Source organism: Gopherus evgoodei, chromosome 4 (assembly GCF_007399415.2).
Source record: "Gopherus evgoodei ecotype Sinaloan lineage chromosome 4, rGopEvg1_v1.p, whole genome shotgun sequence".
NCBI lineage: Eukaryota > Metazoa > Chordata > Testudines > Testudinidae > Gopherus > Gopherus evgoodei.
In genome coordinates this window covers 43,280,361-43,296,836 of record NC_044325.1, presented here as the reverse complement: position 1 = coordinate 43,296,836, position 16,476 = coordinate 43,280,361, and the positions used below count along the sequence as shown (strand labels likewise).

General features: G+C 49.7%; 1 protein-coding gene across 1 annotated transcript in view; it reads right to left on the bottom strand.

The window, feature by feature from the left end:
• The window catches only part of ISM2 (isthmin 2), a 50,385-nt gene extending 35,587 nt beyond the window's left edge, over positions 1-14,798 (bottom strand). Inside the window, exon 1 of the mRNA XM_030559027.1 lies at positions 13,497-14,798. Coding sequence (XP_030414887.1) covers positions 13,497-13,634 — 138 coding nt within the window. The 5' untranslated portion in view covers positions 13,635-14,798. The remainder of the gene's footprint in view (positions 1-13,496) is intronic.
• Positions 14,799-16,476: the final 1,678 nt, after the last annotated feature.

The window sequence follows — 16,476 nt, the reverse complement described above, 5'->3', positions numbered from 1 at the left end:
CAGCTGAAGCACAAAACTGTCCCAAGCAGCTTCTTCAGAGTTACTGGCACTTTTTGTCCTGACACTGATAGGTTTTGCATAAATGTCACAGTTCAAGGAAAAATCCATTGGAAACTGGAGTCTGACAAGACAGCTGGTGCCCACTGCAGGCAGCCCCACACCACTGCTACTGTAGTTTTACTGCCCTCGTGCTACTAGGACAGAAAGACACTCAGAATATGCATCGGAGTACACAGTACAAGCTACATGTAGCCAGATCTAGATCAGAGACAGAGACAGGTGGACACAAAGAGACATACCCGCCCAGACAGGCAAATTCTAGTGTTAGGGCACATGTTTTCTGTTAACATAGTTAAGCTGTAATACACATAAGCTCTTAATGCATGGGACTGAATTGCTGTTAACTTGTTCCAGCTATAAAACCCATGTGCTTTAGTAACCATTAACTTGTTCCAGTTAATGATATACGTTTGTTAGCTTGCACAAGGTACCCCATCAATGGCTCCAGCTGCTGCTTCCTTAGCTTTTCAACTTATGCAAAGCTGTGAAAGAAAGAAAAGAAGCCAAACAAGAGCCCTCATCCCACACGCGCCCCATCTGAGTAACACTGGATAGCTCATGGATCCCATCAAGGTGTCTGGATGGATTTTTTAGACTGAAATCAAGGAGAGCAGATCAAAGACAACCTCCCTGGCTCCCCTAATCTGTGGCAATGTGTTGCAATGGGAATCAAGAGGGGATGGTACAGCAGGCAATAGAATGTAAGGCATGTCTATTTCCCTATCCCAGAGGGATGGCTTTGGATGCACTGGGGGAAACTGGCAGCGGGGCCAAGCCGCAGACTCATCCCTCAGTAGCAGCAATGAGTGATGTAACCCCAGCCGCCCAAGAGCTGCCAGCAAACATCACAAGCTACAAACCACAGACACTTCCCAGTGGGATCAAAACCCACAACAAGCAGAAAGCTGGGAACTCAGCTCTGGCTGGAAATCCAGCCTGCTTCTCCCCTGCTTACACACTCTGGCCTTCGGGAGCCAGGTTCGGGGGCTGCTGAGAGGATGCAGCAGGAGGTGGAACACAAGGCCAAGGGATTAGGCTGCCCAAAGAGCCATCACTATCACAGCTGTGGGTCTGACACCTCTTGTGGGGAAACTGAAAACAAATAAAAACAATTGCTATGTAAATCCATCATTAAGCACTTTAAATCAAAAGCATTTCAGGAAACTGATTGCTTGAGCTGGCTCCATTCATAGCAATTACGCACCCTAGATATGGAAGGATCCATAGAGGAGCACCTAGCATCTCCCTGACTTGCAGGGGGCATAGAGCTGTCACCAGGCACCTGATCCCTTCCTTACATGGGTCTGTTTAATTCCAGTAAAATCATCCTCCGCAGCTAGATGGCACAGCTGCATCTTCCCAGCAATAGGGACTCCCCCTCCCAGACCCTTGACAGCTCATCCCACTTCCGTGTGGCTGGAAGCAGCTTGTTCCTTCTTACCCGCACAGTATGGAAAGGCAGCTAACACTTCCAGGCTGCTGCTGGACACTGACATAACTGAGCCGCCTCCTATCCCCCGGCTACAGCACGGGCAGGAAGGGGTTAAGCCCTAAGGACACATTGTGCACCAGGGCCCAGGGAACCTGACTGCAGGGGCTTCAGGGAACCCGGCTAGAGAGGTGGCTCAGCAGGGGAGGGCGCCTAGGGGACAGAGTACCCCTACGCTCCTGGGGGTATGACCCAGGGCAGGAGGCAGGGGCGGTTGACGAGGATGTTAAGCCCCTTCCCTGGGGGCTACTTTGGAGTCTGCAGGTTTGGAGAGTGAACAGGCTGGAAACTGCTCCCCCCACACACACTCCAGAGCTTAGCTGAGGGGTGGAGAAGGTTCCCTGTGCCAGCGCTGTGTGGGGCTTTGGCACATGCAGGGCTCAGCTCCTCCTGGCCAGTGCCCTGGACGGAGGGTCTTGGGCTTTAGCAGGGCACCAGCCCAGCCAGAGGCAGAGGGGAAAGGAAGGAGCCTGCTGGCCAGGCTGTTGGTGAGCTGAGTGCTCTGATCAGGGGCTGGTTCTCTGCACAGCGCTGCAAGCAGGATGCGCCCCGGCGGGGGGGATATGGAGGAGAAGTGGGGCTGAGGGTGGGGTGGTGATGAAGGGGCAAAGGAGGGAGATGACAGCGAGAGGGGGAGCACGTAAAGGGCCAATGGGTGGGCAGTAGAGGCGACATGTAACTGGCTGCCACCTGACACCTGCACACACTCACCAGCCACCACAGCGTGCAGCCAGCTCTGGCTGGAAACAGGATGAGGGGATGGGGCCCTGCTGGCTGAGAACTGAAATGCAGGGGGGCTGTGCTGATGGACCAGCAAGGGGAGCAGCTGGCCCCGTGTGCTGCAGCTTTCCCCCGCCACCAGCCACGCACATCAACCCCCATCATCAGCCACTGGCCCCTCCACTCACCACTGGTGGGCTGGCAATCAGAATTCAGCCAGCAGCAGGACCCACCAGGACTTATGGTGGTGAGACAGAAAATATGGGACAATCTGCCCATTTTTAAGAAAAAATCAGGACACTTGCAGGAGGGCTTAAATACGAGACTGTCCCTTTAAAAATGGGACAGCTGATCACCCTAGGCATGCCCCCTATGTTGGGGCTTGACAGCAGACCTATGGCTGTCTTGAGCAGTGCCTGTGCCAGGGGGATTCTCCCCTGGCCAAAGACAGGGCTTCCATATAGAGCTGCCAACTGTCTAATCACACAAACCCAAACACCATTGCCCTGCCCTTTCCCCAAGGCCCCTCCCCAGTCACTCCATCCCCCCTCCCTCTGTCACTCACTTTCCCCCACCCTCACTCACTTTTACCAGGCTGAGGCAGGGGGTTGGGGTTCAGGATGGGGTGTGGGCTCTGGGCTGGGGCCAAGGGGTTTGGGGTGTGGGAGAGGGCTCCAGGCAGAGCCTGGGGCAGGGGGTTGGGGTGCAGGAGGGGGTGTGGGCTCTGGGAGGGGATCTCAGGGCTTGGCAGGGGTTGGAGTGCAGGAGGGGGTGAGGGGTGCGGGCTCCGACCTGGCAGCGCTTACCTTGGGTGGCTCCCAGTTGGTGGCACAGCAGGGCTAAGGCAGGCTCCCTGCCTGCCCCATCCCTGTGCTGCTCCAGGAAGCGGCACAACACATCCCTGCAGCTCCTGGGGGCGGGGGCAAGGGGCTCTGTGCACTGCCCCTGCCTGCAGGCAACACCCCCACAGCTCCCACTGACCACAGTTCCTGGCCAACGGGAGCTGTGGAGTCGGTGCTCGGGGTAGGGGCAGTGCATGGAGACCCCTGCACCCCCCCCCCAGGGGCTGCAGAGATGTGCCGGCTGCTTCTGGGAGCAGCGCAGAGTCAGGGCTGGCAGGAAGCCTGCCTTAGCCCTGCTGCACTGCTGGACTTTTAGCGGCCTGAAATCTACCGGTCTGGCTTCAGTAGCCTCCAGGAGATGGGCTCTATCTCCTGGAATTGGGCTGATTCTGGGAGACTCCCAGCAAAACCAGTAGGGTTGGCAACCCTAGAACTTCTATAACCCCTGTATATCTGCACAGTGCTGTGCAGGGGCCACAGAGGGAGAAAAAACCTTCCCTCAGAATCTAGTCTATTTAAACAGATTTAATTTATTCATAGGCTATTCAATGACATTCTTCTCCAATGTCTGAGTGCCTCACAAAAAGGAATTCATTTATCTTCACCTGCCACTTCACAGAGAGGAAGCTGAGCTTCAGGGGGGTCAAGTGACTTGCCCAAGGTCCCCCAGGAAATATGTGGCAGGGTCAGGAATAGAAGCCAGATCCCCTGAATCCCTAATTCCAGCTCTGTCACTACCTCCTCTGTCACCTTTCCTCTCTGAGCCTTATTGGTAAAATGGAGATAGTGATATTGAGCCACTTTGCAGAGGGGTGGAGAGGCTAAATTACTCTTTCCAAAGTCATAAAAAACAAAAACACCACCCCTCACAGGAAGCCTTTTCATTTATGGTTTTAACATTGGCATTTAAATTACATCCATGCGGTGCTGGATGCTTCACAGCCCAAAGCCCGGTTTTGGGATACATGGCCCCATACACAGGCTTTGTCAGCATGCCATTGCCATAAAACCAGTGCAAACAGCCACTTGGGAATTCCTCTGACCCTGGGGGCTTCCCCAGGCTAGGTAGCGCTGGCAGAGCAGACCGCAGCCTATGGCACAGGGGTTTGCCAAGAATTACAGCAAGGTATCGCTGGAGTACACTATGCTAGTCTGGGCAGCTGTATATTAGAGCAGTCCTTAGAGCTGCTTTAATTTATGCCAGAGACTGGAACGCACAGACTCCAGGGAAGCCACACACCCCCCCCCTACTGCTGGACCCAGCTCAGGACCAGAGGACTGGGGTGTCATGAGAAATTTCAGATTTTGATTTTAGACTCTTGCTTACTGGCTCTTTTGCCACATTTTCAAACAACCTGCTGAAGTCATTTCTGCTCATAGTCAGTTTTGCAAAACCCTTTCAAAACAGCAACACTCATATGTTAGGCCTAAACAACTCTGTCCAGCCCTCAGAATGCTATTTACAGGTGTGAAGAAAACTAAGAGGTGGGGAGACTGCAAAGGGGCATTTACAGAGAGGTCGTTGGGGCGACTGACGTCCATAGAACCCATTTCCCCCATAACACCCACTGCCTTCCCTCTCTGGAGGAGTTTCCCTTTATAACAATGTACAAGATATAGGACAGGATCATCTGGGGGTTCTGGCCTGTAGTGGCGTCTCCCCTGACACTTTGCTAGTTAGTGTATCAGCATTTTCTGAATGTAGAGGGACCTAGAAAAGGAAGTTCAAGATTCCCCAGTGTTCACTGCACACCCATGCTTGTTACCGTGAGCCCCATTCACTGCTGTAGAGGAAGACAAAACCCTCCTGCAAGCCCTGTGCAATCAACTGATGAAGTACAACTGCAAATAACATGCCCCCACCCTAGTTCCAGAAGTGCAGTGCATCCAGTGCTTCTAGGGTTGGCAGTTCATAGCCTCGGCATCTCTGTCACTGCAAATTAATCACTGAGTGCATCCCCACATCACATTCCACCCAGGAATCCCCTGGGACACCCCCTACTTACACATCCTGGGATAGACTATTGGTTGCCTCCTCCCTTGAGAGAGGAGTCAGCTTTGCTATGTAATGCAGCCACAGTCTCTCTGGGAAGCGGAAGGGTGTTAGGGGTGGGAGAGGGAGAGCAGATGTGAGCTTAAGACATCTGCACAAAATCTCATCTCGCTGAAGACATTGCACAGCGCTCTGCACCTGGTGTCCTCTGGGTTATTAGTGAGGAGGCTGCCTGCGCCCTGGGAACATGCAGCTAAAAATAGAGAAGCAGATTTTAGCAACATATTACAGGGAAACCAAGCAGGGAGACGCCGACCTTGGGCTCCACCACAATGAGGGAGAGCTGGGTAATGACTGGGAATTTGACGAAAGGGAAAGGCAAGGCTGAGGGTAATTTAATCGTGGGGGTGATCAGGAATGACTGAAATACTCCTCTCTCCCCACAGCGCAGCCTTCTGTCCCTCCCACTCTCTCCCCTCATGCGCACACATTTGTATAGACTAGCTGGCTGTAGGGTGACCAGACGCAAATGTGAAAAATCAGGACGGGGGTGGGGAATAATAGGAGCCTATATAAGAAAAAGACCCAAAAATCAGGACATCTGGTCACCATAGCTGGCTGCTCCACAAACATTTGCACTTTATCTCATAGCTCCCTGACAGGCTTCAACACAACCAGCTAAGTGTTAAATGTCTCCACTCCCTTGTCTACACTAGAGTTCTAGAACATGTTAAACCCGTCGAGGCTGGGGGTGAGCATATGACAGCGAACACATGCTATCGATCATGTTTGAAAAGTTTAGGGTAGGCAAGGCAGTGTAGGTTTCTGATGTATGCCATACTGGTGAACCTAAAGCCTAGGCTCCCCCTATGTAGCATGTGCTAAAGCTGGGCATATACTAGACTTTCAAATGTATGCATTAGCATACAAACACATGCCAAATCAGATCTTAAATCCTAGTCTAGACCAGGCCCTAGGTATGTCTACACTGCCATTGGAGGCGTGATTGCAGTTTGTGTAGCCATAACAGAGCTAGCCTTGATCGAACTAACATGGCAAAAAATAGCAGTCAAGACTCAATGCATGGACCCTGATGCAGGCTAGGAACACAAGTATGTCTCACAGTTCCAGGTGAGTTTGTACAGCCCATGCTGAAGTCCATACCACCGCAACGTCACTGTTATTTTTAGCTTCGCTAGCTAGATTAAAGCTAGCACAGGTCCACGCTGCAATTGCAACGCTGATTGCAGTGCAGACGTGCCCTTCGCTAGAATGTGTCAGCTAACACCTTATAACCCAAGTCAAGATCACGGCTCCCTTCCTCTTCTCAACAAACACTAACTCCATCCAGCCTTTCTGTTGCCCCCTCTTGCTGTCTCAGTGCAGGGGCAGTCTGCCAATAAGCAAGAGGAAATTTACAACATTTTGTTCCCTTTAAACTTTATCCTTCCCCTGGAGACTAAATAAAACAACCAATAGCCCAGGAAATATTGCTTCCCTTCACACCATGAGCCACCTGGGACAGGGAGGCAAATAGACCACCATATCTCTGGACTCCTAGCTCCAGAAGTCACTGACATCCTCTCAGCTTCTCAGTAAAGCCCAGGAAGTTACTAGACACCTGGAGCAAGCAAGAACTGAACAACAGCAAACAAGTCACTAAAATGGATTCTGACAGCTGGTCCTTTAAGCATATCTTGTAATCCATTAAGGGTTTTTTTCCATTTTCAATTAAGAGAGAAAATTTTGGGTGAAAATGTCTGTTGCATCAGTGAGCCATTGTTTACCAAACAAATATTGGAGGAAAACTTCCCAAGTAGCTCTAGTAACCAAACACATCCCACGTGTTAAATGCAACAGCTTGATTTCACACTGCACCAACTACAACCCAGCTGCACAACCACTACCACCCCCACATCTCAAGACCAGCCATAAGTCTGCTCCCAGCAGGCGCCAGGACTACTTTGGCAGTACATTGGTCTCTCTTTAACTGTTTTTAGTGATGGTGAAGGATACCAACTGACCCCACAGCAGATAGGAGACCTCTAATCCCCAGAAAAGGTCCAACCTGGGCAGCAGCAGGACAGGTTTTCCACACTCACACACACACCACCCTGATCATATGCTTCAACCTACTTTGGAGAGAATGTATTTTGAGGGGACACCAGTCTCCATAGGCCAGCCTTTGGCAAACTCTGGGAAAGGCTGGCAAGATACAGACACCCCTCCATTAGGAACCAAACTGAGGTATGCTACCTGTCCCAGTCCCACTCTGCCCCCACCGCCAACGCATTCTACAATGGCTATGTGCCACTGCTGACCTGCAGCTGGATTTGAACCAGCAAACTAGATGTGCCGAGAGTCATTGCTAAAGGGTACACAAGCACCTAGCTCATGAAAATGGCTCCTCCCTGTATAGCAATTCATGTCTAAGCCATTCCCTTTACATGTGCCTTTTACAGGCACCCCTTTAATTTTTGCAATAGAAACTCAACAGGCCTATTTGTTCTACGAAAAGGGAAGAAACCTCCTGATCCAGTAACTTCCCTACAGCCGGCTCCTCATTGTTTCTGCTCCTGACCCAGCCCCAGGGCAGAAGGGTTTTTACTTTGTTGACTAAGATAATTTGGCACGTCTCAAAAGGAAATTTGCTACAAAGGGTAAAGTACCTTCCTGTGCACAAAGAGCCCCTTTCAGAGTGGAACGATGCTTCAGTGCACGTTTTATACCCACAAATCCGACCTCGGACAACGACAAAGCCGGAGACAAGAACGCTTAATTGCTGAAGAAATGAAAAGGTAAAAAGCACATCCGTAGGCAAAATGACTCTGCCACTGACACAGCCTGCAGCAGCTGTGGCCTGTGGGGAGCTCACTGCACACTCGGCCTGCTCAGATCCTGCATCACGTGTCTGTGGGTTCTTTTCCCCTGGGTTACCATGGAAGACAGAGGAGCTGTTCCCTTGTCACCCCTGCAACTCTGTACCTGAAGCCATCCTCCACCGTCTGTGGCAGCACAATTAGCTAGTCCTGAGATGTCAGTAAGAGAGAGGATTGGGAATCAGCAGTAGGAGCAGATAGGTTCCGAGGAAAGTAAGATCCAGTTTTTATTCAACCATCCCTGGTCACAAGAAGGAGGGAAGAACAAAACAAATAGGGCTATTCAGAGCAAAAGTGATGTTAAAAGGAATGTTTTCCAGAAGGCACTAGCAGCTTCACTGCAGAGATGAAGCTAGGGGAACCCAGTTGGGTCCCGTCTGGTCCATCCACACAGAGATCAATGAGAGATTGTTCCTTACACTGTGTTCTCCAGGGCTTGCTCCGATCCATGTTTCAATGTCCCAAGCCATGGGGCTTCTGCTATTTCCACTTTTCCTGAAACTTGGGAAATTTTCCCTCAGGCTCAGCCTATATTTTCTTTTCCTGCTTTTAATTCCATTAAACCTTGTTATACCACTTTGGAGCACCCTAAATAATCCCTTTCTCCCCTTGGTAGTCATATCTCGCAGATCACTCTAAATAGGCGCCATTTAGTGATAAAAATTTGACTTTGAATTCATCCTCACAACTCAATCACTCCACCTATTTGCTCACAGCCTGGATTGACTAAATCACAGATTTTAATCATGATTTAAATTAGCAAGCAGGAAACCTTGATTTAAATTTTTGTTTTTAATCCTGCTTCACATGTGAACTTTTTAGTTATTTTCCTAAAGAAAAGGTATACAATAAAAATGAACCTAATATATATTTATTCAGTCTTAATTTTTACTTTTTTATTATGATAGAAAATGGCAAATGCTGCATTTATTATTTACTAGATGATCTTTTTTTTTTGCTCATGGTTTGTGTCAAGCAGTATTTGAATGGAAATTGGAATTCAATTAAAAATGCACAAAAAGGCATTTTAAAATTGTTTATTATCAGTAAATAAAATAACCTTAAATGTGCTGGGTACATAGGGAAAAAAGTTGATCAAAACACGTTTGCATTTAAAACTAACTGATTTATTAAACAAAGGATGTTCTAACTGGCATTAGGGAACTGACAGATTGTTTCTGGTTACCATGGGCCAGATTTTCAAGCGGTATTTAGGAACCTCATGGAATTTCAATGGGAGTTAGGTGCCTAAATTCCTTAAAACCCCCATGTGGACGAGGCACCTATCAGCATCTAAATACACCTTTGAAAATCTGTCCCCATATCCTTCAGGTTTTTAGCATCAGTAGATCTCATTTTCTTCCAGCTGGGTTTTATTCATTGATTGGAAGAGCAAGACAAGCTTTTCTGCTTTTTCAACTCCTAGTTGGTTTCTCAACTTTGAATGAACCAGCCAAATTAAATAAATATTCTCTCTCCCTCTGCTTGCTAAACTGAAACCAAAAGGAACAAAGGCCAAAGCTTTTCTGCACAACAGAAACTAAAAGTACTTACATTAGAAAAAATGTAAAAACCAGCATTCACTCCACTGGAAAGATTGAAAATAGCACAGCTGCTTACATGACATTGTCACATATTTATAAAGCTTGAGTTGACCTCAAAAGTTAATGTTTTCTGACCGATTCTGTATATTTTTAAAGAAGCATCACCCTTCAACTCATTACAATGTGATGAGCAGGGCTCATTGATGAAGCATATTTTATTTATTTCAAGGTATTTACTACTATTAAAGTAAGTTTATACCTTATCATAGGTTATCAATTTCATATTTAACTGAAAATAGGTTTAAAAAAAAACCAACGTATTCAACTAAAAAATACCATATTTTTTATCCACCTTGCTTGATCATTTCTGTTGTTCTTCTCTGTACCTCTGCCCTCTCCTCCAATCTATCCACATCTCTAGGGCTTTCCCCAAAAGTAACCAATATTCCAGACGTGGTCACACTGGTGCCATCGAGATAGGGACTGTCAACTCTGTGACATGAACCATCTGTGTATACAACCCAAAAATCACACTGGTATTTTTGCTACCCTGTTGCTTTGCAAGCTGATACACCCAATCTGCTGTTCCCTCTCGTCGGCAGAAGTCTCTCAGCACTACCCGCTTTCTACAGCTCTCACCCCGCATTCAGTGGCTTCCAAGAAGAATAACTATACACATCCAATTTAGAAATATTTTCTAAGCGTCAACAAACTTCCCTCTGCTGCACAAAACACAAATGAAGACAGTCCCTGCCCCAAAGGCATTACAGTCTACATGGCACACAGACATGACAAGAAGCACTGGTAGACCCCTAGGAAGCCTGTGTCTCCATCTTATCTCTTGCCTTATCTCCTAAGCTGTTTTGTATAAATACAATATAAAACTTCAGTAGAACCCAAGTCTCAAGTTGAGACCTGTTGCACTAAGCACTGTACAAATACATATGGAGACATGGGTCTCTGGGCATTCATGCAAACTCCCTAATTCAGAACCATTCACAAATTTGTGCTGATTTATTCCTCCCCTTTTGCTTGCGGATTAGTAAAACTGGGCCTAACATAGATTTCTGGGGTTCTCCACTGGATACCGCCCTCAACTTCATACATTGCCATTTTATCATTATCCTTTGATTAAGGCCTACAAATTTGCCTTTTCAGGTAAGATTCCATAAAGTACCATATCCAATGCTTTACTAGATACCATGACTTTTCTGCAAGAGTTTGGGTGTTAACCACAGTCTCCTGGCTGAACAGCAGCTCAGGTAATTTACATTATGCATGCCTAGAATTCCAGCTCTTGTGTGGCTGCATGCTATTACACAGCCATGTTCCACCAAGAGGTGGCTGCATTTCTGTAGTGAGCAAACTGATACAGGTATATATGTTTGCAGAATTTCCCAGGAAAGGCACAATATAAATGTAAGATTATTGTCTAGATATAACATTTCGAGCAATCCCCCTTCATCCATTGGTAATTCAATCAAAAAAAGCTATCCAACCCATTTGGCATGATTTAGGCCAAGATAAAACCAAGCTCTCTGGTGCTTGTGGTTCAATTATCTTCCCGTGGCTTTCAGATTCACTCTCAACATTTATCCCACTATTTTACTAAGGAGTGAAGTTCAATTGATCAGCCAGAAACAGCCAGGATCACTCTTTTTAGACTAGAAGCACCACATTTTAGTAATAAATAACAATAAGGTATATCTCCATTTCTCTGTAACATTTCAAAAAGAGCTGCCAGTCATTCGGTAAACTCATCAGCCAACCCCTCTGACACGCAGGGATTAAAATCTATCCACCAAGCTTCTTATACTGATGCCTATCACTGATGACTATCTGGGCTGCTACTACCCAGACCTACTAATTCATATCCAGTCAGTTTTTCCACATATTCCTTTTACCTGTTTTTTATCAGTAGCTTTAGTCACTAGGTGAATATTGAATTTTTTTTCCTTATTGTCTAACCCCCTTTTCATTTTCCTGCTAAGAGATCAATTTAAAAGGGAGTTGTTTGGTTCAGCCATACAGAAGTCACTGTGTTTCCCCTCCTTGTTTGTTAAAGGGCCATTTTTCTCTAGGATTGCTATAGATTTGCTTCCATTCCACTGCTCTCTCCCCCACTCAAACACACAGTGGGCATCCATGCATTTTGATCCCATATCCTATAAGCCCACTAGTCACTGCTGTCTTGAAGCCACAGGGGTAGAGTCAAGGTTTCCTTCCATTTATCTTAGCTGGTCGAAATCTTTGCAAGACAACACACAGGTCGAGCCAATGAGTTCCGGTCACAAGAAGAGGCAAAATATAGCACCTGGAATACAATGCAGCCCCTGGCCATCCTCACCTTTTACAGAGAGCAGGGGTGGATGTAGCCTCCCAATTCAATGGGTGCACTAGAGGGAGGGGATGGGGGTTGTCAGAGCTCAACCCTGTCAGGTTGCTGCCCTCTCTGTGGGAGTAGGTGGATTCTGCCCTGCCTGAGACTGGGGGGAGGACACTCCTGTTCCCACCTCTCCTTGAGCTCCAGCCCTACTACCAGTGGGAGCAGTATCCCTGACCCTCCCTCTGGGCTCTGCACCTGACAGGTCACCTCAGACCTGGTGTGATAATGCCAGCAGTAGCAACAGGTGTGATCTGGGTCCAGTCAGGGTGGACAAGTTGTTCCCTACACTATTGATGGCAGGTGTCAAACCTGAGTGGTGCTGTGACCCTGTGTGCCAGGTTGCAATGTCACTCACTCAAATGTGGCCTGGCCGCCCCTCTGTCATCATGGAGGAGCAGCTGGGCCAAACCTGAAATGCAGGCCCTTGCACCCACAGAAATCATTGCATTTTGGTTAATCTGGGCCTGATTTCTGTGGGTGCAGTTGAACCCATGAACCCATGCTAAAGTCTACCCTGCTTGAGTGGTGCAGCATATGGAAATACGGAAGCTAGCATGCCATGCTCCTTCCTATGCAAGCACAGGCCATTTGAATCAAGAAGGAGTGTGACATTCTGGAACCTGTAGCCATTATGGTCTCCACCTCCAGGGGCAAGGTTGCCGCAATCTGCTGCATTTAATGCCAATGTGGTGAAACATTTGTGCTCCTGACAAGCTACAAACCCTGCCTTGGTCTTTGACTCACCTCTCTTGTGACAGATATTGTCCTTTGGAGGCAAGAGACCTTCCTGAGCATTGAATTATTAAACTTAGCCTCAGTCTTGAGGCGTCTGAAACCACATTGCCTACTCCCATCCCATGGAAGGCTGAGATCTCAGGCTATCATACACCTTGGGATAGTGGGGAAGGAGCTCTGTCCTTTCTGGGCAAAAAAACAACCAACCAAGCCAAGGAGGAAACTAAAAACCTGCCTCTCTCAAGCGGCAGCTGTTATCCATTGTGTCATTCAGAGCTTTCGGTAGGACCAGGTGTGGACAGGATACACAGATGCATTTTGGATAATATGTAATGTAATTACATATTAGCTTGGCCATGACCAACTTCAAGGGAGTCCTCACAGTTTTAGCAGGAAGGGCCCTCACCTCTATACAAGGGTGTGATGTCCCCTTCCTCATGCGCAGAGATGCTGGAGAAGAGCTCCTTAGGGTGGGAGGCATTGCCATATGCTGAGACTTAACTAGCTGCAGTTGGGCTTTTGAAGAAAAATCATGCACCTAAAACAAAACGGGACCCCACAGAGTCCTACCTCACCCAGCCGCTCCTGGGGCAGATACTGGATTTTCTAGAGCTCTGTCCAGGCGACTTTTTAAATGTCTCAGAGGGTGAGGGGCTTCCACCACATGTGCCATCTCTTTAGAAGCACTTTATGTGCCATGTTGGGGTGGTTCATCAGAACACCCCCCGGTTTCACTCCTGTTCTGTTCTTCTGCATCTACGCCCCCACCCCTCAACAGTATCCAGAGTAAGAACTAAACACGGGGCCTCACTTCTGCTCTCAGAGCAGCAAGCAGCCAGTTGCCTTACCTCCATCAGCTTGTGACCCTGCTCCCTGGGGCTGCTGGTGCGTTGTTTCCTCAGGGGAAGCCCTCTCACCTCCGCCAGAAGAGTCGTCAGAAAGACGAAGCCTAGGATAAGCACAACTTTCCCTCTGATCCCAGACATCTCTTCCTTCGCCCTCCCCACTAACCCACCTCTCCACTCACAGACAAGGCAAGCAGCCAGGCACACCCCCCTCCCTACTAATCCAGCCTGCTAATATTATAAAATCAGTCCCTGAAGGAATAGGAGAGGGAGGATCAAAAATTGCAGATGAAAACTGCAATCCTCTTTCCAGCCTTCTGCTCCTGTATTGTTGTGTCCCTGGCAGGGCCCAGAGCCGCTCAGAGTGTGAGAGAAAGATTACTGACAGTGCCCTGGCTTCCGGGGGACTCTCCTCTGGCCGGGGGAGGGGGGGAGTCTGGCCCTCTGATCTCTCTTGCAGTTTGCTGATCACGTTTGGATTTAGCTGCCCTTCTTGGGCTCCGGTGCCTGGGCCACTGATGCTGAAGGATAACTCTGAAAAGATTTGCAGGGGGAAAGAAGAAAGGAGAGGCCTTCACCTCCCCCACCCCCTTTTCTAATCCTTTTTGCAATCTGATTTCTTTTCCTCCTCTCCCCCCCCCACCCACCCCCTTGAGTCACTTGGGCTGGTGATTTTCCTCAGGCAGTTCCAGAGCCCGGTGCTCGTTTTTCCCAAGGCAGAGGCTCCCCCCTTTTTTTGTCTTTAGCTGGGAAAATGCTCCTTTTACATCAGGACAAATAAAGTCTCTCCTGGCAGATCAAAGTGGCGCAGCATCAGACGGCTCCACGCGCTCGGATTCGCGCTGCGGCCGCGGCCCTCCCAGCCCCAAACTGGAGGCGGCTACTGCTGACAATACAAAACTTTCCTCTGTTTCCCTCCAAATGTTTCCACCTCTCGGGCTCAGCCAGTCGCTTCTCTCCTCCCGGATGCTGCATGTCCCACGCTACCTCTGCTGCAAACCTCTCCCCTCTGGTCCCTTGCAGGGCTCCCGCTTGCCTCTCATGGAGCTGGGGGAGAGGAAGGCTGGGTCGCTCCCCCGGCTTTGCAAACGAGGATGACCCGCTCTTTGTTCTGCAAACTCTTTGCCCTTCTCTCCCTTTGCAAAGCTTCCCCCAGCCGCCGGAGGTTTCGCCTCCTCGAGGCTGAGCTCGCGGCAGGCTCCTTTTTGCTTCTCCTCCGTGGCAGTGACTTTCCCTTTGCAGCTCGCTCCTTGAGGAGCCTTGTCTTTAGCGCTGGGATCCTAGCGCTCGCTCTTCCCATTCACATTTCCTCCTTGCGCCAAGTGCCCCTTGCTTCCCCGAGCGAGCCCCTCCAGCGTAACCCCCCCGCCTCCTCTCCCCTCAGGATCCTGGGAGCGCCGCGCGGAGTTTGGCTTTGCCCCTCTCGGGCTTTGCAGCGCGTGTGCAGACCCCCTGGGCTCGCAGCATCGGGGCTGCCTGCGCTGCTCCGCTCGCCAGTGACTCTTCAACCAGCCCCCAGCTGCTCTGACGTTGGAGAAGGAGGGTCCCCACATGCACACTGAGTGAGTGAGTGAGTGAATGACTGACTACGTGAATGAATCAATCCGTGAATCCGAGGCCATGGACAGAACAGGGCAGGGGAGAGAGGGAGAAATCCCACACAAGGCTTAAAAATATGGTCAGACACCACCGAGGTTTCAGGCCCTCCGAGCTGCGCATTTTACACTGGCAGCTCCTAGGAGGCAGAGCCTTTTCACAGAGCTGAGGCTGCTGCTGGACAGATTTACAATCGGGCACGTTGATTGCAGGGTGCATTCAATTGCCATGTTTCATGTGACGGCATTTTCTCTGTGCAGGACATAGGGGCATGGGAGGTGGGGATTAACAAACCAGCCTGACTGTAAGGAGAGATTTGGACTCATCCTCAGGACTCGCCCTGTCTAAACTAGGCTTGCCAAAACTAATCAAACTATCTGCTGGTGCAGCACCACCAGCACCACACAAGAGACAGGGCCGGTGCAATCATTTAGGCCACCTAGGCGGTCGCCTAGGGTGCTGGCATTTGGGGGGGTGGCCTTTTCTTCGGCAGCGACCGGGGCGGCTGGATCTTCGGCTGCCCCAGTTGCCGCTGGCATTTAGGCACAGGGAGCTGGGACAAGGGAGCACGGGGACAGTCGCCTGCAGCAACTAAGGGGGGTAGCACGCAGGGGAACTCCCCACCCCAGCTCACAGCTGCCCTGCCTCCTCCCCGAGCACACCATGACTGCTTCACTTCTCCTGCCTCCCAGGCTTGCGGCGCCTAAGCTGATTGGTGCCGCACACCTGGGGGGCAGGAGAAGTGAAGCAGCCATGGCATGCTCGGGGAGGAGGAGGGGCAGGGGTGAGCTGGGGCAGCGGGGGTGCCTCAGGATGGAGGGTGGGGAGCTGCTGCAAGGGGGGCATCTTCAGGGCGGAGGGTGGGGAGCTGCCATGGGAGGGGCGCCTCAGGGCGGGGGCTCGGGTACAAGGGAGGGCGCAAGGTGGAGGTTTCGCCTAGGGCACAAAACATCCTTGCACTGCCCTGACAGGGGATCTGGTATAGCCAAGGTGCTGGAGCTTTAAGGACTGCCACATGGATCTGTTCTGAGCAGAGATGGATGGCAGCCACACAGGGATTTGAACACCAACAGCTGCCCAAAGCCCCATCTACACCAGCATTCCTACCTTGCAGGGGGCATTTTTTGTTATACATGTTATTGTGCCTTTTATTTGTATTAAGATAGTGCCAAAGAGGCCCTCAAACAAGATTAAGGCCCCATTGTGCTACCCATGGTACAAATAATAGTGAGGGACAGTTCCTATGCAAAGAAACTGACACTCTAAACAGACACGGCAGGGTGGTGGGGGCAGCAGGCACAGAAAGGTGACAGCAGAATAGTGCCAGTCTCCTGCCCTCCCCCCCCAGTTCAGGGCCCTGTCCATTAGCCCTCTCCCCATATTTTTT